Source organism: Globicephala melas, chromosome 10 (genome assembly GCF_963455315.2).
Source record: "Globicephala melas chromosome 10, mGloMel1.2, whole genome shotgun sequence".
NCBI lineage: Eukaryota > Metazoa > Chordata > Mammalia > Artiodactyla > Delphinidae > Globicephala > Globicephala melas.
Window position 1 is genome coordinate 6,268,164 of NC_083323.1, and position 23,794 is coordinate 6,291,957.

General features: G+C 44.5%; 1 protein-coding gene across 2 annotated transcripts in view; it reads left to right on the forward strand.

The window, feature by feature from the left end:
- ARFGAP3 (ARF GTPase activating protein 3) overlaps nt 1-23,794 on the forward strand; it is a 55,057-nt gene that overhangs the window by 6,201 nt on the left and 25,062 nt on the right. Inside the window, exons 2-9 of one of the 2 annotated variants that reach the window (XM_030855738.2) lie at nt 692-810; nt 8,334-8,406; nt 10,904-11,035; nt 12,040-12,123; nt 14,980-15,067; nt 18,133-18,195; nt 19,491-19,537; nt 20,120-20,262. In XM_030855738.2, the coding sequence (XP_030711598.1) occupies nt 692-810; nt 8,334-8,406; nt 10,904-11,035; nt 12,040-12,123; nt 14,980-15,067; nt 18,133-18,195; nt 19,491-19,537; nt 20,120-20,262 (749 nt within the window). The remainder of the gene's footprint in view (nt 1-691; nt 811-8,333; nt 8,407-10,903; nt 11,036-12,039; nt 12,124-14,979; nt 15,068-18,132; nt 18,196-19,490; nt 19,538-20,119; nt 20,263-23,794) is intronic. The other variant, XM_030855739.2, reaches the window with a different exon arrangement.

Below are 23,794 nucleotides of genomic sequence, written 5' to 3' on the forward strand. Positions count from 1 at the left end.
ATGAGGGGTCAGTACCTGGAGGGCAGGGTCCAGGGGAGCATCCAGGGGACTCTCCTCCTCTGGCTGGGGCGAGGAGGAATGTGCACAGACGCCTGACATGTGGTAGAGCCACTGCCCGGGGGCAGTGCGGCCTGGGCCTGGCCTGCAGGGGCATCGCTGTCTAGCGTTCATGCATGGCAGTGGCAGGGACCCTGTCGCTGCTTCATGCATGAGTCATGTTTGAGGCAATAAACACATCTAAGTTCTCTTCACTACGCATACTATGTACTGTTATAATAGATATACAAAAATATATAACATATAATTAATGCATTCTATTGTCTATTGATATATAATTATATAATACAGTAACATTATAATAATAAAAGAAATAGAAATTTGAGGTTTAAAAAAAATCTAGGTGAGATATTTTTCTAATAACCAGTTTGTTTATCTATTATTCTTTTTTTTTTTTTTTTTGCCGTACTGTGCAGCTTGTGGGATCTTAGTTCCCCCACCAGGGATTGAACCTGGGCTCTAGCAGTGAAAATGCTGAGTCCTAACCACTGGACTGCCAGGGAATTCCCTCTAATAATCAGTTTGAATTGTAAAGATTAAGCAGCTTTGAAGCCACATCCTGTACTGTCCTATAGGGTGGCTCATTTGGCTGATAAGAATCGATGAATAACTGAATTTTGAAATTTTCTTTCAGGTGTGTTTTGACTGCGGTGCCAAGAATCCCAGCTGGGCCAGCATCACTTATGGGGTGTTCCTGTGCATCGACTGCTCGGGGTCACACCGGTCGCTTGGTGTCCACCTGAGTTTTATTCGGTAAGGGGAACTTTCCTCACTGGGGGTGGGAGTGATTACCTCGTTACGTGGGTCTCTCTCCCCTTTTCCTTTATGTTTGCTTTGACGTCAAGTAAAATGAGAGGTTGATTATGAGTCATGGAGATTTAAATCTTGTGTAATTGAGTAAACTCGGAAAATGAATTATTTTCTACTTGGTCGCTGTGCTGTAGAGCTTGGTGTGAGAGGAAGCAGTGTTGAAGCCACAGTCAGAACAGAAGCCTTGAGGCAGCATCTCCTTTTCCTTTCTTGTCTCTGATAATTAGCAGCACACAGGAGTCTTGCTCTAACGCCTCCTGGGGGAAGGGGTCTCTGTCGCTCCTCCAGGTGGACAGTCACTGCAGGTGGCGGGAGACCCTCGTCAGATCAGGGCTGCGCCCCCAGCAAAATCCGGCAGCTCAGCCTCCAACGACACTTATAGCAGAGCCCGAGGGAATGATTTTTGCATGAATTTCAGTGGCATTTTCAAATGTTTGCAATGTGAAAGACGTGGGCTGCCTGGACCCCTCTGGCTAGTCCCTATCTCTGCTCTGACCTCTTGGTAGTAGCCTTTCTGGGGCCTTTGCGGCCATCAGAGAAAGATGCCCCCTCTGGACACAGTCCCACAGTCCAGTAGGAGGCTGGAAGTACAGGGGCACCTCTGAGCAGTCGTGGCTCAGGTCTCTGTATGGCTGGCCTCCCCAGGTCAGCTCACCTGTTTCCCTGCCAGTTCTTTTTCCAGGGAAGGAGCCAGCTAGGCAGGCAGGCTGTTTGAAATCATGGCAAGCAGTTTTATTTTATATTATGACTTAAGGAATACTGATACTACAGTGTGATTACCATAAAGAGCATTTGTTCCTATAGGGTAAAATCTATGATAATTTGTAAAGAGATATTTTGTATCCTGGCGCAAAAACTATACAGTAATAATAACAACATAACTTTCTTTTTTTTAAAACGTATTTATTTTTGGCTGCATTGGGTCTTTGTTGCGGCGCGCGGGCTTCTCGTTGCAGTGGCTTGTCTTGTTGCGGAGCACGGGCTCTAGGTGCACAGGCTCAGTAGTTGTGACTCGCGGGCTCTAGAGTACAGGCTCAGTAGTTGTGGCGCACGGGTTTAGTTGCTCCGCGGCATGTGGGATCTTCCTGGACCAGGGCTCGAACCCGTGTCCCCTGCATTGGCAGGCAGATTCTTAACCACTGTGCCACCAGGGAAGTCCCCATAACTTTCTTTTTAATGGATTAACTGAAAAAAACTTTATGTACTTTCTTGAGTTCTTTTTTTCAGAAATCAATTTATCAAAGCAAAATGGGCTAAATGTTATAGCCATAGAACTCCATAGGTCATGATTTAGAAAAGGGAATTCTCTTGGGTGTTCTTACTACTTCCAGAATATCTATCAGTTTCCTGTCTTCTTTTCTTTTTTCTTAGATGCTGGACCCAGGATATTTTTAATACACTCTCCTGACCTTGTCTCTTTTTGAAATGTGGAGGGATTTGGTTGCCAGGGCAAGTTTATTCTTCATGTACTTTTTCCCCCAGGTCAGTTGTCCCCAGTTAGCACGTGATGACCCACTCTGTCCAGAGGTCGCGATGCCTAGACTGAGGCGATGTGTAGTGTGTTGTCTTCCTTTCTCTCTCACTGTGCTCTTTCCCTCTTCCTCTCTGCGAGGTCCTGCCCATCAGAACCTGGCCCTCCCTTTTCCTCACCACTACAGCACAACACCAGCTTAAACCGTTCCAGGAAATCAGGTGGTTTTCTGACGTGTTCCCCAGCTGAGGGAAGGGCTGCCTGAGAGCCTGATGAGGCTGGACAGCAGGGCCTGTTTGGGATGTTGCAGGTTTAATCACTACCCTTTTAAAAGTTAGATAAATATAACTGTATGAATCATGATGCTTATAAATGATTCAAGAACAACTGTTTAAAAAAAAAAAATCACTGTACATATAACCCAAGGGCAACAGTCTAGGATTTGGGCAAGAGAAGGTCAAGGCTGATGAGGGCACTAAGGATTTTCTTTTCATGAGGCGGAGGGCTGCTCTTTAAACATTTTTTATTGATTAAAAAATTTACAGGGCTTCCCTGGTGGTGCAGTGGTTGAGAGTCCGCCTGCCGACGCAGGGGACACGGGTTCGTGCCCCAGTCCGGGAGGATCCCACATGCCGCAGAGAGGCTGGGCCCGTGAGCCATGGCCGCTGAGCCTGCGTGTCCAGAGCCTGTGCTCCGCAACGGGAGAGGCCACAGCAGTGAGAGGCCCGCGTACCGCAAAAAAAAAAAATTTACAAACATTAGTTCACTGGGGAAAAAAATCCAAACAGTCCCAGAGTATATAAAGTAGGAAGTGAAAGTCCCTGCTCTAGAACCCCCTTCCCTCTCCTTCCTCTCCCCGTGCTACCTGGCTGCACACACACACACACACACACACACACGCACACACACACACACAGAGTCCCGTTTCCCAGGCATGAACATATTAACAGTTTGGCATGGGTGGAATGTTTACTTAAAAGGAGATTTTGTGGTTTTTAAGTTTTTTTTAATTAATTTATTTATTTTTGGCTGCGTTGGGTCTTTGTTGCTGCACGCGGTCTTTCTCTACTTGCGGTGAACCGGGACCGCTCTTCATTGCGGTGCATGGGCTTCTTATTGCGGTGGCTTCTCTTGTTGCAGAACATGGGCTCTACGCGCGTGGGCTTCAGTAGTTGTGGCACACGGGCTCAGTAGTTGTGGCACAGGGGCTTAGTTGCTCCGCGGCATGTGGGATCTTCCCGGACCGGGGCACGAACCCGTGTCCTCTGCATTGGCAGGTGGACTCTCAACCACTGCTCCACCAGGGAAGTCCGGAGGTTTTGTTTTGTTTTGTTTTTAAGTAGAATTTCAAGTCAACGAGTTTACAAAGGGAAAAAAATTTTTAGACTACGGCTTTTGCCAAGCAAAAAGGAAAAGACAGGTTAGGCATCTGCGGAAATGGCAAGCTGCACTGGGAGCTGACTGCAGCGTGGACCTGATGGTCTGGCCTCTTCCCACCCTCCAGGCCTCGGAGCTCTTCGCCCAGTGCCTGTGACGCTGAGTGTCCCAGTGCTCCTCTCTCTGGCTCTGTTTATTCTCAAGTTCACCATTAAGTATGTCATGGGCTGTGACAAGTGCAGGGGGTCTCACCCTTGTCACTGTTGGTGGGCTGGGGGTACAAATACAACATAAATAAGAAAATAAACTATAAAGAACATTGATAGAAACAGAGCATGGTGTCTACTTCTGGTTGGAAAATTAGGCAAAGTGTAAAGGAGGAGGTCACATTTGCAGTGAACTTCGAAGGTCTGGTGAGATTTTGATAACGGAGACAAGGTAGGGAAAAAGAAGGGCCGCACTCAGACTTTACGAGAAGATATAGAGGTGGGAAAAAGTGAACTGTTTAGTAGCTAGTTTTTATATGCATAGGAAAATGAGGAGAAATAAGATTCAAAGGGGAAGATCTGCGTGGCCAGTCTGAGGGCCAGTCTGGGAGCTTAAACTTTATACTCCTGAGGCCCTTGGGGGGGTACACGTGGGAAGGGAAGGCTGACGTGAGCCTGGGTGCAGTAGGCACCCCAGAGATTCACAAGGCAGTGCTAGGTGGGTGGTAGGTGTGAGGATGCTGCAGCTTGGCTGCTGGGGGTCTGAATCCCGTTGCCATCCCTAGCTGTTGGTAAGGTGAGCATGTTCCTTACCTCTCTGTGTCTCAGTTTCCTTCCCTTAAAAGTGGAGATGAGAAGGCTTATACTCATCTTAGGGCTTTGGGAGGAGTGAGCAAATGAACTCACATGAATCCTGGCACGTGGCCAGACCCCAGCTTGTTATTTTCGTTTTGTAATTTTTTAATAAATTTATTTATTTTATTTATTTATTTTAAATAAATACCAGTGCTCCCTGGCAACAGTGAGAAGCCCGCGTACCACAAAAAAAAAAAAACACCAACTAAAATTAGAATTAACATATGACCCAACAATCCAACTGCTGGGCATATACCCAGAGAAAACCATAATTCAGAAAGACACATGGGGACTTCCCTGGTGGCATATGGTTAAGAATCCGCCTGCCAATGCAGGGGACACAGGTTCGAGCCTTGGTCCAGGAAGATCCCACATGCTGCAGAGCAACTGAGCCCGTGCACCACAACTACTGAGCCTGTGAGCCACAACTACTGAGCCCGTGTGCCACAACTACTGAAGCCCATGTGCCTAGAGCCTGTGCTCCGCAACAAGAGAAGCCACTGCAATGAGAAGCCCACGCACCACAACAAAGGGTAGCCCCCGCTCGCTGCAACTAAAGAAAGCCCGAGCACAGCAACAAAGACCCAACACAGCCAAAAAAAAAAAGGCACATGCACCCTAATGTTCACTGCCGCACTATTTACAATAGCCAGGACATGGAAGCAACCTAAATGTCCATCAACAGAGGAATGGATAAAGAAGATGTGGTACATATATACAATGGAATATTACTTAGCCATAAAAAGGAATGAAATTGCGTCATTTGTAGAGACATAAATGGACCTAGAGACTGATACAGAGTGAAATAAGTCAGAAAGAGAAAAACAAATATCGTATATTAACACATATATGTGGAATCTAGGAAAATGGTATAGATGATCTTATTTGCAAAGCAGAAATAGAGACACAGACATAGAGAACAAACGTATGGACACCAAGGGGGGAAAGGGGGTGGTGGGATGAATTGGGAGATTGGGATTGACATATATAAACTATTGATACTATGTATAAAATAGATAACTAATGAGAACCTACTGTATAACTCAGGGAACTCTACTCAATGCTCTGTGGTGACCTAAATGGAAAGGAAATCCAAAAAAAGAGGGGAGGGACTTCCCTGGTGGCTCAGTGGTTTAGAACCTGCCTGCCAATGCAGGGGACACGGGTTCGGTCTCTGGTCCGGGAAGATCCCACATTCCACGGAGCAAGTAAGCCCGTGTGCCACAACTACTGAGCCCACGTACCACAACTACTGAAGCCTGCGTGCCTAGAGCCCGTGCTCCGCAACAAGAGAAGCCATGGCAATGAGAAGCCCATGCACTGCAATGAAGAGTAGCCCTGCTTGCCACAACTAGAGAAAGCCCCCACGCAGCAACGAAGACCCAACGCAGTCAAAAATAAATAAATAAATAAAATAAATTTTTTAAAAAAGGGGATATATGTATACGAATAGCTGATTCACTTTACTGTACAGTAGGAACTAACACAGCATTGTAAAGAAACTATATTCCAGTAAAAATTAGTTTAAAAAATGTTGTAAGGCAGATTAGCAAATTTGAGTACGTATATCCTCAATTTTAGGACTTTTAAAAATGTTGGGGCTTCCCTGGTGGTAGGGGCTTCCCTGGTGGCGCAGTGGTTGAGAGTCTGCCTGCCGATGCTGGGGACGCGGGTTCATTCCCTGGTCCGGGAGGATCCCACATGCCGCGGAGCGGCTGGGCCCGTGAGCCATGGCTGCTGGGCCTGCGCGTCTGGAGCCTGTGCTCCGCAACAGGAGAGGCCACAACAGTGAGAGGCCCGCGTACCGCAAAAAAAATAAAAATAAAAATAAAAGTTTAAAGTCAGCCCACATTCAGGTACCTATTATGTTCCTGTGCTAGGAGTTGAGAGAAAAATGTGGGACACTCCTGTCCTCTGGAACTTGCCGGTTATAACAGTGTGACAGCGTCACCACGATGATGGTAATGATGGTGGTGATGAGAATTTTAGCCATGTGGTGTTTACCATGAGCCAGGCACCTTTCAGATATTAGCTTATTTAATTTCTATGAGAGCAAAATGGATAATACTGTAATTATCCCTACTTTACAGATGAGGAAAGTAAGGTGCAGAGAGGTTAAGTAATTTCTCCAGGGCCGTACAACTCATAATGGCAGAGTTGAGATTTGCACTTTCAGGCTGCCTCCAGAGACTGTGCTGTTAGCTGCCACCCTGTGACCAAGGAAGGTGGGCATGGCACCTAACTCAACTTGAAAATGTGGTGACTAAGCAAGATCTTTCAGGGAAAGGATTTCAGAGCAAGCTATATAACTTAGTCACCTTGCTTGGTAATCAAATTCTAAAAAGAGATTTTTTTTTTTTTTTTTTTTTTGCGGTATGCGGTCCTCTCGCTGCTGTGGCCTCTCCCGTTGCGGAGCACAGGCTCCAGACACGCAGGCTCAGCGGCCATGGCCCACAGGTCCAGCCGCCCCGCGGCATGTGGGATCCCCCTGGACCGGGGCACGAACCCGTGTCCCCTGCATCGGCAGGTGGACTCTCAACCACTGCGCCACCAGGGAAGCCCTAAAAAGAGACTTTTTTGTCTTTATAAGAAATCTGTTTCTTATAAAGTATGGTTTAATTTTTACTTTTTATATATTACCATGAAGGCGATTTGTCCTATGTATATGTAATAATAATATGTATTAGTATTATTATTAATCTTATGGTAGCTATTGGCTTCAAAATAACATCCTAGTATTTACGAAAGTTAAATGATACCAATAGGCAGAGAAATAAGAGAAATAGGAACGGCAGCATAAAAGACATTTTTTGGTGAATCTAAAGCTTCTTTTCTTTCTACCTTGCCCATTTTGTAAAGGGTGTTCAACCTATACCCATTTTATTTTATTTTATTTTATTTTGAGATACGCGGGCCTCTCACTGTTGTGGCCTCTCCCATTGTGGAGCACAGGCTCCGGACGCGCAGGCTCCGCAGCCATAGCTCATGGACCCAGCCGCTCCGCGGCATGTGGGATCTTCCCGGACCGGGGCACGAACCCGTGTCCCCTGCATTAGCAGGCGGACTCTCAACCACTGCGCCACCAGGGAAGCCCAACCTATACCCATTTTAAAATGTCCACATTCCTTTCCAGTTAGTGTGGGACAAGCTAGTGTTGAATATGGGTTAGCCTTGCCTTTTGCTCATGTCTGTGGATTCAGTAGAAAGATTTCTAATATTGTCGCGCAGTCATATCTTGCTTTACGGTGATCACTTGGTGAATTACTTTTGTTAGGGACTACAATTATTGCCTTTTTCTTGCTCTGATTTGATCTTAGGTTATAGGTAAGTAGGGCATAAGGTGTCGGTGGGGGATAGGAGGCACTTGCAGTTTTCACTTAAGCAGCACTAAAACCTGAGTTTCCTCCGCTCCCTGGTGGTGGTGATGTTGAGTGACCTTGAGACTCCCTTCTACTTGATGGTAAGACTGTGAGCACCCTCCAGGCTCCTGTTAGGGGTCACACTGGACAAATCGATAGCCAACCTGAAAAAAATCTAAACAGTACATCTATTTTTTGGAGCCTTGGCTTCTAGGAAGGGTGAGAGGGGCCAGGAGTGGCTTGTGCCAACTATTGTGCACCCTGGAGTCCTAGCACCCTGGAAGCCTGTGTCACTGTCAACACAAACTTAGAATTCTTCAGGATCCGGAAGATCGAGGAAAGCTTATCCTCAGAAGTTTAGTGGCTTGATTATGGGGAAGAACAGTATTAACATTTAAGAATATTTTTTCCATTTAGATCTACAGAGTTGGATTCTAACTGGTCTTGGTTTCAATTGCGATGCATGCAAGTTGGAGGAAATGCTACTGCAGTAAGTTCATTTCAGACTTGTCGTTTTCTTCTTGTATAAATATGTGTTGCACTAGTGAAGAAGTTTGACGTTTCCATGTAAGAGTTTGGGAGGCCCTGTCGGACCTCGGGAAGACATGGGCTTAGGAGCTGGACGACCCAGCTCGCTTGTTTATCCAGAAATCTATTCAAAACCTAATAAACACGAAGCTCTGGGCTAGGATACAGTGATGAACAAGACAGACGAGACCCCGCCCTTACAGGCAGAGACAGAGAGCAAGTAAAGCAGTAAATAAACAAAGTAAAAGGTGGTGGTAAGTGATTTGAAGAAAATTAAACCAGGAAGTGATGGCATAGAGGAATTGGGAGACTTCTTTGTGATAATACAGTTCTTTAGTATCTGAGGGTGACTTTTGTACTCAGATGGAATGCTTCTAGCTTCTTTTACCTGAATTTTATTTTATTTATTAAATCTACAGATTAAAGAACCTGTTTTCCAAATCTTCAATTACAGTTTATAAATATCATGTATCAATTTATAAACTTAGTAATTTCTGTGTAAAAAATAACTTTTTAAGTGTTCAATTAATTTATAATTTTAAAAGAGCAAATTTCCTTAACCCCATTTACAAACCTAGTTAAGGATCCTCACACATTTTAAACTTCATTTACAGATTCAGTACATCTGATTTCTAGAACGCTAAACTGTCAGCCTTATAAATCTAGCCAGCAAAATCATCCTTTATATAAAATACCATCGTGTTTTTATGCCAAAATGATATAGGTTGAGTAAATAGAATTCCCTTAGACGTACCATTAAACATTCAAAGTATTGGAAATCAAATTTGTCTACATTTCAAATAAAAATTATGTCTAGCATCAATTAAATATTTAAAATTAAACCAGTAAATCTAAAATAGTAGTCTTCAAAATACCCAGACCCCCCTGGGCCAGCGCATCTCAGCGTTTTTTCATTATTGTTCCTTAAGCAGGAAAACTGAATTAATAGATGAACTTATTTTAAATCTAAGTTGGATTTAGTTTTCCCTAGTGAGAGAAATTAAATACTAAGGAATATGATTTTGTCCGGTAAGGGTGATCTTTGGAAGGCTACAAACCATTGTAATAACTAAGATTTTTTTTTTCCACTTTCCAGGAAACCATTTTTGCCCCTGTTGAGAATGCGTGCCTTAAGTATTTCAAGCATGTTATTAGAAACCCATACCCATTTTCATTATGTCCACAAACTTGTTCCTCAACTTAATACTGTGGGCTTGATAGTATCTGTCCTTGTTAGTTTTATAAAACTAAAACTAAACCTTCCTGGGCTGCAGAGTCCCCCACCAACTCCAGAGAGCAGCTTCCTCGTCTCAGCCAGTGGAGATGGGGCGGATGGGGTGAGGCAGGTCAGTCAGTGGTCCTTCAGCTCAAGCAGTGGGATTGGAACCATCCTGCTTGGGTTTGAGTGCCAGCTCTGCCCCTCGCTTGTCTGTGTGACGTTGAGCAAGTTGTTGAAACTCTCTGCTTCAGTTTCCCTGAGAGTCTGGCCACGAGGATTTGACGGGATGGTGCCCACAAAGGACCAGACAAGACCTAGTACATGTGGGTGCTCCGTACTGTTACTCATCCCATTGAGTTAATAAGAGGATCCCTCATGCAGGCTTTTAGAACACCTGCTTCAATTAAGATATGAATACTGTAATTCATTGTCTGTACATAGATCAGAGGTGGTTGAAAGCAGTGTCCTCTAATTGTCTAAACATCTGTTTCATCACCTTGCCTATGCTGTGGTCTCCGCTGATGAAGAAATAGTGCTCGACAAGGAGGTTAGCGTGGCTCCTGACTCGTCAAAAATTCCAATGTAAGGAGCCCCCTGGTGGCCTAGTGGTTAGGATCCCGGGCTTTCACTGCTGTGACCCGGGTTCAGTCCCTGATCGGGAACTGAGATCCCACACGCTGCACAGCTGAGCCAAAAAAAAAAAAAATCATCTCATATAGATACAAAGAAAAAAAGAAAAAAAATTCCAGTTTAGTGGAATCTACACTAAAGTGGGTTCCTCAAATTAAAAGTAGTCCCGAGTGGAAAGCGTCCCCCCAAATAGCACTCTGGATGATGGAGGTGGCTTAGTGGAGCAGGAGGGGGCTTAGTGGAGCAGGAGGGGGCTTAGTGGAGCAGGAGGGGGCTTAGTGGAGCAGGAGGGGGCTTAGTGGAGCAAGGAAGGGCCAGTTATTTTGTCCTGTGAGGCACATCTCATGTCCACTTTTACCAGAATGTTAATGTTACATCTGTGGAAGGTATTACCCCTTTTACAAGGAAAAATTTTATAAAAATTTAAATTTAATTTAAATTATTTAATTAAATTATTTTAATTTTAATTGTTTTAATTTTAATTTAATTAAATTATTGTGGTTTTCACTAGTATTTTCAAAAAAATCCTTCATAGCATGCAGTAACGTTTTTGATCACCACGTTGGATTTAATGCAGCGATGCTGTTAACCCGCGTACTTTGCTTTGCAGTCTTCCTTTTTCCATCAACACGGGTGTGACACCAACGACACCAATGCCAAGTACAACAGTCGCGCTGCCCAGCTTTATAGGGAGAGAATCAAGGTGCTGGCCTCCCAGGCAACCCGGAAGCACGGCACTGACGTAAGCACAGCGGGTTGTGGGGGGGGGGTCTCCTTCAGAGGAACATCTGTTTCAGTAGAAAAAGTAGTTTTTACCCCAAACAGTAAAACTCGTTAGCCGGCTTCTCTTACAAGGAAACAGCGTGGAGTGGATTCTTACTATTCACAGTTCTGCTTGATAAGTTTGCTTTGAACACTGCACGAGAGTCCTGCAGCACCACCTTTGTCAGCTGATCAACACTAACCTTATTTTACCTGTGTTTCTGTTTAAAGACACCCTCTTTAGTGTGTATTGTTGACTCACTGACACTGAGCTGGCGGCCAGGGGCATCGCGGCTCGAGCTGAATGACGCTCAGCTAACTGCATCCCTGTGCTTAGGAACGCGAGGTGGCGCTTCAGCACCGTGCTCGGGACCATTGTAAACAATGGGTCCACCAACAAAAAGCACGAAAATGTGGAAAGCGTGTCAGTAAACAGCCCGCAAAAGGGACCCGTGTTCACAGCAGGAGCCGAAACAAGGAAGCAGAGCGTCGCCTTGTTCCACCTCAGCTGGGAACGTGCACCTGGGGTGACAGATTCTCTGCTGCTCTGCGTGTGTCCGTGCAAGACGGCAGATTTGGGGTCACAGGTCAATTGTAGCATGTAGACAAATTCGCAGACGTGGAATCCACAAATGATGGGGGTTGACTGTACTTTGGAACCCGCCCTTAGACGTGAAGCCCTGGCTCTTTGCTTTTCCACAAATGATGGGGGTTGACTGTACTTTGGAACCTGCCCTTAGACGTGAAGCCCTGGCTCTTTCCTTTCCGGAAATGGCTTGGGGAGCTGGCGATTGCCTTCCACAGGGTCTGGTGGCAGAAGTTACTGGATTGATGTGTTACTAAAATGTGCTCAGGGGCCCTGACTTTACAATAATGGAAAGTACAAATCTTTAGCAGACAGGCCTCCAGAAAGGGAGTGAAGAGCATTAAATAAACACTTTGAAGCAAGTGAAATGCTGAGCGCTGCATGTGTTTTTGTTCCAGCTGTGGCTTGATAGCTGTGTGGTTCCACCTTTGTCCCCTCCACCAAAGGAGGAAGATTTTTTTGCCTCTCATGCTTCTCCTGAGGTATGTGTTGCACTTCACGTAATTTTCATGTGTGCTTCTAAGGCATAACTAAAGTTATCAGCAGTAAAGTTATAAAGGGCATATATTTTAAATGTTTCAGTTAGGATATAGGCTAAGCTGCTGTAGCAAACAGCCCTGAAATGCAGTCAGGCCTGGAATAAGGTAGGAGTTAATTTCCCACCAGCAGTGCAGAGGTGGGCCGTCCAGGGCTGACAGGGTATGGATTTTGCTCTTCTCACTGTGCGGCTCCTCCCTCAGGGTGCAGAGTGGCTGCTCCAGTTCATGACCTTTCCCAGCCAGCGGGAGGAGGACAGACATTCGGGAAAGCAAGCGCCCCATCCTTTTACAATCTAGAGGTAGCACACGTCACTTCTGCTCGTAGCCTGCTGGCTAGAATTCAGTCCCGTGCCCTATACCCAGCTTCGAGGGAGGCTTGAGGACGTCTTACTAGGGGTCTCCCCAGTGCAGTTCAGAGCTTTGGAACTGACAAAAGATGAAGAGAGTTTTTTGTGGTTTTTTTGGGGTTTTTTTGCAGTACACGGGCCTCTCACTGTTGTGGCCTCTCCCATTGCGGAGCATAGGCTCCGGACGCGCAGGCTCAGCGGCCATGGCTCACGGGCCCAGCCGCTCCGCGGCATGTGGGATCTTCCCGGACCAGGGCACGAACCCGTGTCCCCTGCATCGGCAGGCGGACTCTCAACCACTGTGCCACCAGGGAAGCCCATTGTTGTTGTTTTTTTAACCCAGATTTTAAGAGCGGTTTGAATCTCATTGTCCCTATTTAGCTGTGTACGTAGAACATATCTCAAGGCTATTGTGAGAATGAAATGAGTTAACACAGATAAAAGTAGCTGGTACCCAGTGCAGAGGAAGCCTTCAACAAGTGCCGTTTCATTAACCTCATCTTCGTATTCCGATAGGAGTAGTAACAACAATCCATGGTCCCTCTGTGCATTTTCCCCAATTGCTTAGATCAGGGAACATGAGGCCTGCAAAGCCTAAAGTATTTACTAACTGGCCCTTTAAGGAAATGTACGCGACCCCTGCTTATAGCCCCAGATGTTCTGTTAGCTGCCCTGCATCTTCCAGTCCCGATGGGGAGGGGCCACCGTTTGCTTAACTGCTACTCAGTCCTTTAACTGATTTTCAAGAAAAAATTATGTAAAGTTGTATACATTGCTAAACCTTGATTTTTTTTTTGCTATTATAATTTGCACATTATGTACATGTTATCTTTGACAGAATCAGTAGTTACCAGAAATAGTTATCAAAAAAGATGGGAACAGAAAACAAAAGAGAAGCATGTGCTGTCATGATCTGCTGCTACTGTTTAATATAGAACTAGATACAGAATATCCATGATTAGTAGCTGAGAAATGTTAGCAATAGAAATGATGGGCTAAAAAGAGGAGAGAGATGAACAGTTTGGTGTGGTTTAGAGTTGGAGATATTAGTATGAATTCATGTTCATTTTAGTGTCTCTCTGTCTTTATGTATCTATATGCACACGCACGTGCACACACACACACACACACATACACATGATGGAGAACTAATTGCAGACACGTGTGTACACACGGGTTAGTACACACAGATATATGACCTAGCTCTGTCCACTGAGAGGCCTAGAGACAGTGACACCCCAGGACAACAGGCACACCCAGCACCCACACCTTGGTTTCTAAATGCTGTTTTCCAATGGAAGGACCCAGGGCTGCCTTTGGAGAGATGGCCGATTCTAGGACTGGGGCTGCTGCGGCAGATAAGCCTGGAGCGCCCTATGGTGCTAGAAGAAAGGAAGTGCTAGGAGGCCGGGCAGGGGGAATGGACGAGGACATGTCTGAAGGACTCGGGAACCAACCTGGAAGAGGTGCCGGTGGTCAGAGCTGGAACGATTTGAACAACAAAATAATGATAGTATTGGACTATAATCCAAAGAATAAATAAATATCCATACTAATATAAATGGATGATTGCATAAAGAAATGGAGGGAAAGGACAGTCTTCCTTACAGAAAATTCCAAACCATGCATATACCTCTCCACCCTTCTGGAGGTGGGGCTTAACCCCCCTCGCCTTGCATGTGGACTGGACTTAGTGACGCTTTCCAGGACTAGAGGATGGAAAGGGGAAACCGGTAACTTTACAGGGAAAAGACTGCCAGGCGCCAGCCTAACCAAGTGAAAAAGATTGGCATCACTAGTGCACAGTCGTGTTGACATGAGGCACTGAGGGGGCACCTCCTCTCTGCTGCTCTTCCCCCAGACCTAGTCTAATCACAAGAAAACATCAGACAAACTCAAAGTGAGGGGCATTCTACAAAATACCTATCAGTACCCTTCAAAAGTTTCAAGGTCCTGAAAAGCAAGGAAAGACTGAGAAACTGTCACAAAGCAGAGCAGACTGCGGAGACGTGACGAATGCAGCGTGGGGTCCTGACTGGGTCCTGGAACAGAAAAGAGACACTGGTGGGAAAACTGGTGAAACCCAAATAAAGTCTGGAGTTTAGCGAATACTGTACCAGCGATGACTCTTCGCTTTGACAAATGTACCCTGGGTATTTTAACATCAGAGGAAGCTGGGTGAAGAGTCTATAGAAGCTTTTATCTTTGCAACTTTTGTGTAAGTCTGAAATTATTGCGTAATAAAATTTTTATTTAAAGAAAAGGAGGAGAAATAAGGAATTTGAGCATGGAAACAGAGACTTAAGAACAGGTATATTTTAATATCTTATCCTTCCTTCCCACTAATCCAGGTAGGAAGGTGACTGTTTAAATTACTAGGTTTTTCCCCCGTTATTTGTTTTTTATGACTTTTCTTGCTTAGCTGGTAACGACTTTTCTCCCCTTGCTTCAGGTGAGCGGCACAGGGTGGACATCAGCACAACCAGAACCATCTTCTTTAACACCAGGGAACGTGGACGCTCCTCCAGCAAACAATGAAGGTAGTGCTGAGACCCGCCCTGTAGTGCTGTCCTGTGCTTCACTGGCATCTGTGGAACTACTAGAAAATGAGAATCTTGCATTTGCTAGGGAAAGATGCCCATGGTCAGTTATAAAGTGGGGAGAAAAGATTACTGAACACAGAATATGATCTCATTTTTATAAAAAAGAGAACCCAAATCACACACACAGTTAACACCAAATTGTTCACTGGAGAATGAAATTACTGAGGATTTTTACTTTCAACTTGCTACAGTTTGGGGTTTTTTTTAAATTTCATTTTATTTTATTGATTTTTGGCTGCGTTGGGTCTTCGTTGCTGCGTGCGGGCTCTCTCTAGTTGCAGCGAGTGGTGGCTGCTCTTCGTTGCGGTGCACAGGCTTCTCATTGCGGTGGCTTCTCTTGTTGTGGAGCACTGGCTCTAGGACGCGGGCTTCAGTAGCTGTGTCACATAGGCTCAGTAGTTGTGGCACACGGGCTCTAGAGCAAAGGCTCAGTAGTTGTGGCTCCCGGGCTTCAGTAGTTGTGGCTTGCAGGCTCACTAGTTGTGGTGCACGGGCTTAGTTGCTCCGTGGCACGTGGGATCTTCCCGGACCAGGGATCGAACCTGTGTCCCCTGCATTGGCAGACGGATTCCTAACCACTGCACCATCAGGGAAGCCCCCTAATGTGAATATTCTAACTCTTACAAGTTATTAGCATAAAACACCTTCTGAGATTGAAGGTTACCTGCCACGGGAGGTTTAGTAACCTCTGAAGTTCAGATGTCTCCGTTTGTTTACTAACAGAAAGCTAAGGGAACTGAATGCAGACCAAGATGTTTTCTTGGAAATCTCTCAGAAGCTGCGTCCCTAGCTGATGAATTTCCCCTAAAAGGTTTTACTGTTTGGAATCCTGCCTCCTTTTGCACCTGCAACAACACTTTCCTCTCTCTTCTCCATCTAGAACTTTTCTTAAGCTGTGGTTAGTTAGGGAGACTTGTCGTCTCAAGGCTTAACCCAGGATTTCATGTGTTAGCATCGGGTGCAAGGTACAGTCTCAACTAAATGTAAGGGCCACGCAGTGAAAATGAGAGAACAGAAGAACTTTAACAAATAGAATATGGGGCCTGCAATGCTCTGCTTCTGTGTTGTTATTCACTGCTGTTCCTACAGTGCCCGGAGCAGTTCCTGGCCCAGAGTGAGTAATCAATAAATGTAGAATCAGTTCTCTTTCTACAGATTGGCATTATTCTCACTCATTCTGCTTTTGCCTATTTAAATGCCTTCACTAGAGTTTACCTTTTAAAAAATGTATAAAAATAAAATACTTGAGTTTACTCTAAACCACTGTTGGGCCTGCTATTTTTTTTAGAATAGCTTTATTGAGATATAATTTGCACGCCATAAGAGTCACCCTTTAAAGTATGCAATTCAGTGGTTTCTAGTATATTCACAGGGTTGTGCTACCATCAGTACTATCTAATTTGAGAACATTTTCAGCAGCCCAGAGAGAAACCCCTACCCACTAATAGTCACTCTCCATTCTCTCCTTGTCCCAGCCCCTGGCAACCACTAGCCCGCTTTCTGTCTCTAAGGATCTGCCTAGTCTGGACATTTCATATATATGGAATCATACTCTGTGTGGTCTTTTGTGACTGGCTTCTTGTGCTTAGCATAATGTTTTCAAGGTTCATCCATGTTGTAGCATGTATCAGTATTTCATTTCTTTTTATGGCCAAATAATAGTCCACTGCATGGATATATTACATGTTGTTTATCCATTTTTAACGTAATAAATAAAATTAAATTAAAATAACATTTTTAAAATAAAAATTTTAATACAGTTCCTAACCAGAATCGTTTTGTTTAGATCAACTAGCAAACAGAGCAGATTTCTCGGCAACTGAAAATTTAGGTTTCTGTCACTGATATAATTGGTATTAGAATTTCCAAATGTTAACATATATTGAGTGTATAGTCCACATATGTACTTGGTATCTCAGAACAGTTTACTTTATAAAGCATTTTTTAAAATTAATTAATTTATTTATTTTTGGCTGCATTGAGTCTTTGTTGCTGTGCGTGGGCTTTCTCTAGTTGCAGCGAGCGGGGGCTACTCTTCGTTGCGGTGCGCGGGCTTCTCATTGCGGTGGCTTCTCTTGTTGCGGAGCATGGGCTCAGTAGTTGTGGCACTCGGGCTCAGTAGTTGTGGCTCGCGGGCTCTAGAGCGCAGGTGCATGGGCTTAGTTGCTCCGTGGCATGTGGGATCTTCCCAGACCAGGCTCGAACCCGTGTCCCCTGCATTGGCAGGCGGATTCTTTTTCTTTTTTTTTTTTTTGAATTTTTGAATTTTATTTATTTTTTTATACAGCAGGTTCTTGTCAGTCATCCATTTTATACATATTAGTGTATACATGTCAATCCCAATCTCCCAGTTCATCCCACCACCACCACCACCACGCCCTGGCCCCCCACTTTCCCCCCTTGGTGTCCATACGTTTGTTCTCTACATCTGTGTCTCTATTTCTGCCCTGCAAACCGGAGGCGGATTCTTAACTACTGGACCACCAAGGAAGTCCCTCAGAAGAGTTTACTTTAAAACACCAGTCCATGGGACTTCCCTGGTGACGCAGTGGCTAAGACTCCGTGCTCCCAATGCAGAGGGCCCGGGTTCCATCCCTGGTCGGTGAACTAGATGCCACATGCGTGCCTCAACTAAGAGTTCTCATGCCACACCTAAGGAGCCCACATGCCGCAACTAAGACCCATCGCAACCAAATAAATAAATAAATAAATAAAGTAAAATAAAACACTGGACCATAAGGTAGAATTCCAAATGATATTAATTAGGGAGACCAATAACATTTTTATTCTACAAAGCAACTGGATACAAAATATACTTCTGTTTTAATGGACTTTTAAAATTCTTAAAATGATAAAATAGAATATGGAGCTAAAAAGAAAAGACAGTCATTGACAGAATTGGATAAGATTCGTAGTACTGAGCAAGTTGAGTGTATTATATATTCAAAAGCACATTTGATGAGTCTATATTCTGCGTTAATATCAATATTTTCAACTTTCAGGTGGACCAGAACAAGGACCAAGTGTGGAAGGTCTTAATGCACCAACAAAGGCTGCTCTAGGTGGTATGTGTTACCCTGTATTGGGATTTAGAGAGTGAGATTAACTAAGAAAATAATGAATCCTGTCTTTACATTCTGCCTAGAACTTCAAATGTAATGAGATTTATTTAAGCAGAAATGCTCTTCTGTTTCGGCCAGCTTGGTGACTGTGAAATGCAGCAGCCTCTGCACCCGGCGAAGGTTGCTCTTGATGCTTTTGATTTGCTGGTTTATGTCCCAGCATAAGCAGAGGTCAGAACAGCCAAGTCATTCCTAGCTACTCAAGAACTCTTAGCATTTGCTTGTCTTTCTGATTTTATTGCAGATGAACTTCATTTCTAATTTTTCATTATCGGGGAAATACAATCTGAAATTAGTGCATATTACAGTGTATTAATTGGACAGCAACTGCTTTGGTGAAAAATAACTAAACTATTAGAAATGTTCCAGATATTTTCGTCATGTATTTATAATAGACTTGTAGGAGATTGGGAGCAGATTATGTGACTACCGCAGTACAAATCTAAAAGAAAGTGATGAAAAGGAGAATTTCCATGGATGGCTTTTTCATACTTGAAATGTAGTGAGTTTATTCCCTCATTAGGACTAAAGTTTTAATCTTTGTTGTTTGTGGTTTTATGCTGTCTTTTTCCTGTTAAAGCACATTCTCACTTTGTAAGAAAATAATTTTTATTCTTACTGGGTCTCTTTTACATAATTCTAAACACAGAATATGTAATCTATGATTAAAGTTTACCCAGAAAACAATTTTTAAGAAACTTTATCTAAAAGCATCATATATTTTTGTGCAATTTAGGATGTAATGCTACCAAAATAATAGAGTGTTTTATATTTCTTATTGGTTAATATGATAACATAAATCAGAGTGGAAGGCGCTTCACTGCTTTAGTTGTATACATAATGCCTGGCTAACTTTCTGCTTTAAAACAATTTTGAAATTTTTTGAAGAGTAGAGATTAATAGGAGGGTTTGTTCTAATGTAATATGAAATGCTCCTGAAGAAAATAGTGAATGGGGCAAACTCAGTCTCTTTATTTCTCTTCAGTGTGGTGTCCCAAAAACATATGTAATCTCTGAGTTTGGATACTACGTGGAAATACTGAGGACTCTATTTTGATAAAGCTCTGTTCATGTAAAGCACACTCGTATACTTCTGGATGACAAACTAATGTGGAAAATGTTATAGTCTCTTAAATAATAAAATACAGTATCTTAGAATTTTAAAAAATACACTGAAAATATACACTGAAATTATATATTTCCATTGGTCTGACTTTCTACTTTTTATTTTTTGACAGAGGTTTCCTCTATCATAAAAAAGAAACCAAATCACGCTAAAAGAGGAGTGAGTATTATGTATAAAATATCTGGTAGTCCAGCTCTAAAATGGCTCATGCACTCAGAAAAGCCACCTTTGTCATTTTCCTTTTATTTTGAGCCATATCATAATGAATGTGGCTTTGATAAAAAGCTTGTTTTGTTCAATGAGGGGATGTTATACTTAGTGAAGATTTTCTAGAACGAGTGTTTAACATTTCTCTGTCAATGACAAAATTCTGAAAAAAATCAACAGAGGCTCCCTGGGAGTTTCTGTCATGGTTACGGTTCTAAAAGGAGTGCTGTCTGGTGAGGCTGGGCGGGTTGTCATTGGTTGAATGTTGCGATGCCGTGATTCCTTTCAGAGCCCCTGCTCTGGAGGCAGGTGCGGGCTTTGAGTCCCGACCTCATCACTTGCCGGCTGTGGGATCTTGGTTGAGTCACTTAACTGGCAGGAGCTTCAGGTCCTCATCCATCACCCTGGGATGGAGACAGTGCTGGCCTCATAGAGTCGTGAGGACCAAGTAATAACCCTCGATAAATGTTAGCTTTTGTTGCAAACGTTTTCAAACAGTTTGGGTAGAATGTAATCTTATACTGTATCTTCTAGCTTGGGGCCAAAAAAGGAAGTTTGGGAGCCCAGAAACTGACAAATACGTGCTTTAATGAAATTGAAAAACAAGCCCAAGCCGTAGATAAAATGAAGGAACAGGAAGACCTTCTGGCCAGGGCGGCACCTAAGGAAGAATCGATGTAAGTTTGATTGGGTCATAGTAATATGTTTCTGAGATATGCTTTCCAAATGCCATTTATTCTTACATACGTGTGTGAGGAGGATAATGCAAAATTCAGTTTTATGATAACGAAAACTGCATGGACGTGTAGGTTAGAAGGGGAGAGACCAGGGGAGAAGGAGGCAGTCGCCATTTCCGGTTGAAGCTGTGCAGACAGGATTGGGATGGGGTCGCGGGGAGGGAGAGACAGAAGCGCTCAGGAGGTACTTACGCAGGAAGGACGCTCAGCATCGTCTGTCATCAGGGAAATGCAAGTCAGAGCCCCAGGGAGATGCCACTTCGCTCAAGGTAGCTGTAATCAAGAAGACAGACAGCAAGTGCTGGCAAGAATGCAGAGAAACTGGAGCCCTCGTGCTTTGCTGGTGGTAGTTACCACATGACCCAGCAGTTCCACCCCTCAGTGTATTCTCAGAGAAATTAAAATATGCCCGTGTAGCCACACCAGAACTTGTACATGTGTTCATAGCAGCATTAATCCCTATAGCCAAAAAGTAGAAATAACCCAAATGTCCATCAGGTAGTGAATGGATAAACAAAACGTGTATGTCCGTACAATAAAATATTATTCGGCCATAAAAAGGAATAAAGTACCGACACGTGCTGCAACATGGATAGATCTGAAAATGTTTATGCTAACAAAGAAACTGGCCACAGAAGACTGCATATTGTATGATCCCTTAGAAATGGAATGTCCAAATTAGGCAAATCCAGAGACAGAAGGCAGACTAGTGGTTGCCAGGGGCTGGGGGCAGGGGAGAGAACGCGGTGTGACCGCTAATGGGTGGGGGTTTCTTTTGGGGGTGATGAAAATGTTCTGGAATTAGATAGTGCTGATGGTGGCAGCCTTGTGAATATGCTCAACTGAATGGTGTACTTGAGAAAGGGGGATTTTATGGTATGTGAATTATATCTCAGTAATGAAGAAAAGTGTTTATAAGGTGAAGCCCCGTTGAACTGGGTGACTAAGTTCTAATTGTATGATGGAAGGTTGTGGGTATGGTGGCATCTGCAGAGCTTTTGAAGCTGGATCTTGAAGGAGTCTCAGAGTCAGACTTGGCACGGGGCCAGGGGAGAAGGAAGAGCCTAAGAGAATGAAGAAGAGGGAATCCAGGCGGTGGCACTGGGGTCCTTCCTGGATTGGGGACGTTGCAATGATGCTGGGGATCTCCCTGAAGTCAGGCGGGCAGTTTTACATCACATCTGAGGGGAGTGCTGTGAAGAAGGGTGTGCTTTGGAAAGCGCGTTTGGTGGCGATATCCAGGACAGAAGGAACGGGAAAAAACTGGAGGCCAGGAGGCCAGACTGGAGACTTGTTTTAGGTAGATACTTAAGGTTCCTGGGAGGTTTTCATTTGTGTTGAGAACAGAAGGGACACATGGCCATCTGGAAAGTGCCCGTGACTGGGCATAGAGGATGGTAAGGAGAGAAGAGAGGAAAGGCGACTTGGAGTCCTGTTTTGTATGCATGTTTATTTTATTTATATGATGTTTTCTCTTACTTTCACGTGCATCTGTTTTAGCTTGAGTTAATTACTACAGGCTGCCTAACGAAGAAAATACTTTATGAGGTTGTTTTGCGGATTCCTTTAGTTAATTCTCATTAAAGTGCATCGAACAGTGCCTGGCACATAGTAAGTGCTCAACCAGTGTCATTTCTTGCTATTGATGCTCAGAGGACCATACGATAAGCCGGATAATTTGAAATTGCTAGTTATTCCTCACTGTCCTTTAACTCACAGAACCTAGGGGGCAGCACTAAACTGTATTTGGGTAAAATGTGACCTGAAATGCTCTTTGTGAGGTTTGCTCTGAGTTCTCACAGACTTCACTTTGATGTCTCTGACTTAGCTAGGCTTTTTGACACTGGGCAAGGGGGAAGGTTAAATCTGAGTATGTTTGGGACTTCCCTGGTGGCGAAGTGGTTAGGAGTCCACCTGCCAGTGCAGTGGAAACGGGTTCGAGCCCTGGTCCGGGAAGATCCCACATGCCGCGGAGCAACTAAGCCCGTGCGCCACAACTACTGGGCCTGCGCTCTAGAGCCCGCGAGCCACAACTACTGAGCCTGCACTCTAGAGCCCGTGAGACACAACTACTGAAGCCCGCGCGCCTAGAGCCCGTGCTCCGCAACAAGAGAAGCCACCGCAATGAGAAGCCCGCGCACCGCAACAAAGAGTAGCCCCCGCTCACCACAACTAGAGAGAGCCCACGCACAGCAACGAAGACCCAATGCAGCCAAAAATAAATAAATAAAAAAAATTTAAGAAAATAGTTTAAAAAAAAATATGGGTATGTTTGAAAGCAGGCTCTGTCCAGATTGCTTGTGCCTGAGGTTTTCCCAGAGAACGTGTGAAATCCCCGCCTGATCAGAACAGGAGATGTGGAATACAGGAAGCAGCAGCTCCCTTCCTGTAGGTCAGGTGGACAGAAACTAGCATGTTACTACTAGAAACAACACCAGCCTCAACGTGTCTCTCATTAGGACCATTCAGTACAGCATAAAAGCAAAGATGCAGATCATGGGGTATTTATGAACTGGACTTGGGAACCTAGTTTGACCCCTTTCATGGCCTTGTTCAGAACAGCTGCACCACCATGCCCTAATCACCGTCCTGCCGCTCAGACACATCACAGCTCAGTTTCACCAAACTAGCGCTATGCCAGCTATGAGGAAGTGCCCAAGCTTTATGTTAGTCTTCTGCAAGTTCACTTTTTTTTTTTTTTCGCGGTACGCGGACCTCTCACTGTTGTGGCCTCTCCCGTTGTGGAGCACAGCCTCCGGACGCGCAGGCTCAGCGGCCATGGCTCACGGGCCCAGCCGCTCCGCGGCATGTGGGATCTTCCCGGACCTGGGCACGAACCCGTGTCCCCTGCATCGGCAGGCGGACTCTCAACCACCGCGCTACCAGGGAAGCCCTGCAAGTTCATTTTTTTAATGGCTGTAAATAAAGTTATTTCAGTTCAATCAGCTCTCAGGAGCGGTATCATTTCTTGTGTTGTCGGACTGCGAAACTAAACTATCCATGCAGTAGCCTGAGCCTCGCCTGGCTGTCTCTGGGCCCATCCTCAGAGGCGTCTGTGTGCGCAGTTGGTAGAAAGAGTAAGAAGATACAGTGGTGCCGCTGGAGCTGCTCTCTTGCTGACCTGAGTGTCTGGCCAGCCCTCCCCTGAGCTGAGCTGGTACTGGAAGGGCTTCTGTGGGTCTGAGAAGCTTGGAGTCCTGGCTTCCTTATTCCATTAGTGCTTCCAGGGCCTGGCTGTTAAAAATGCACACTTTTAATGGAGGATAGACCCAATCGTACGTCAAGTACCCCAAGAAGGAAAACTTCCCCATCTCATACCATCCCTATCCATTCATCTCCAGAAGACTCTGTTACCACAGTTCTACTGATTTTAAACAGATCTATTGTTTTCCTCCAAAATTTATACTTGAAAGAGTATATTATATTTTCCAAGTAATAAAGTGGGTATGTTACCATTACCTGATCTGTAGGA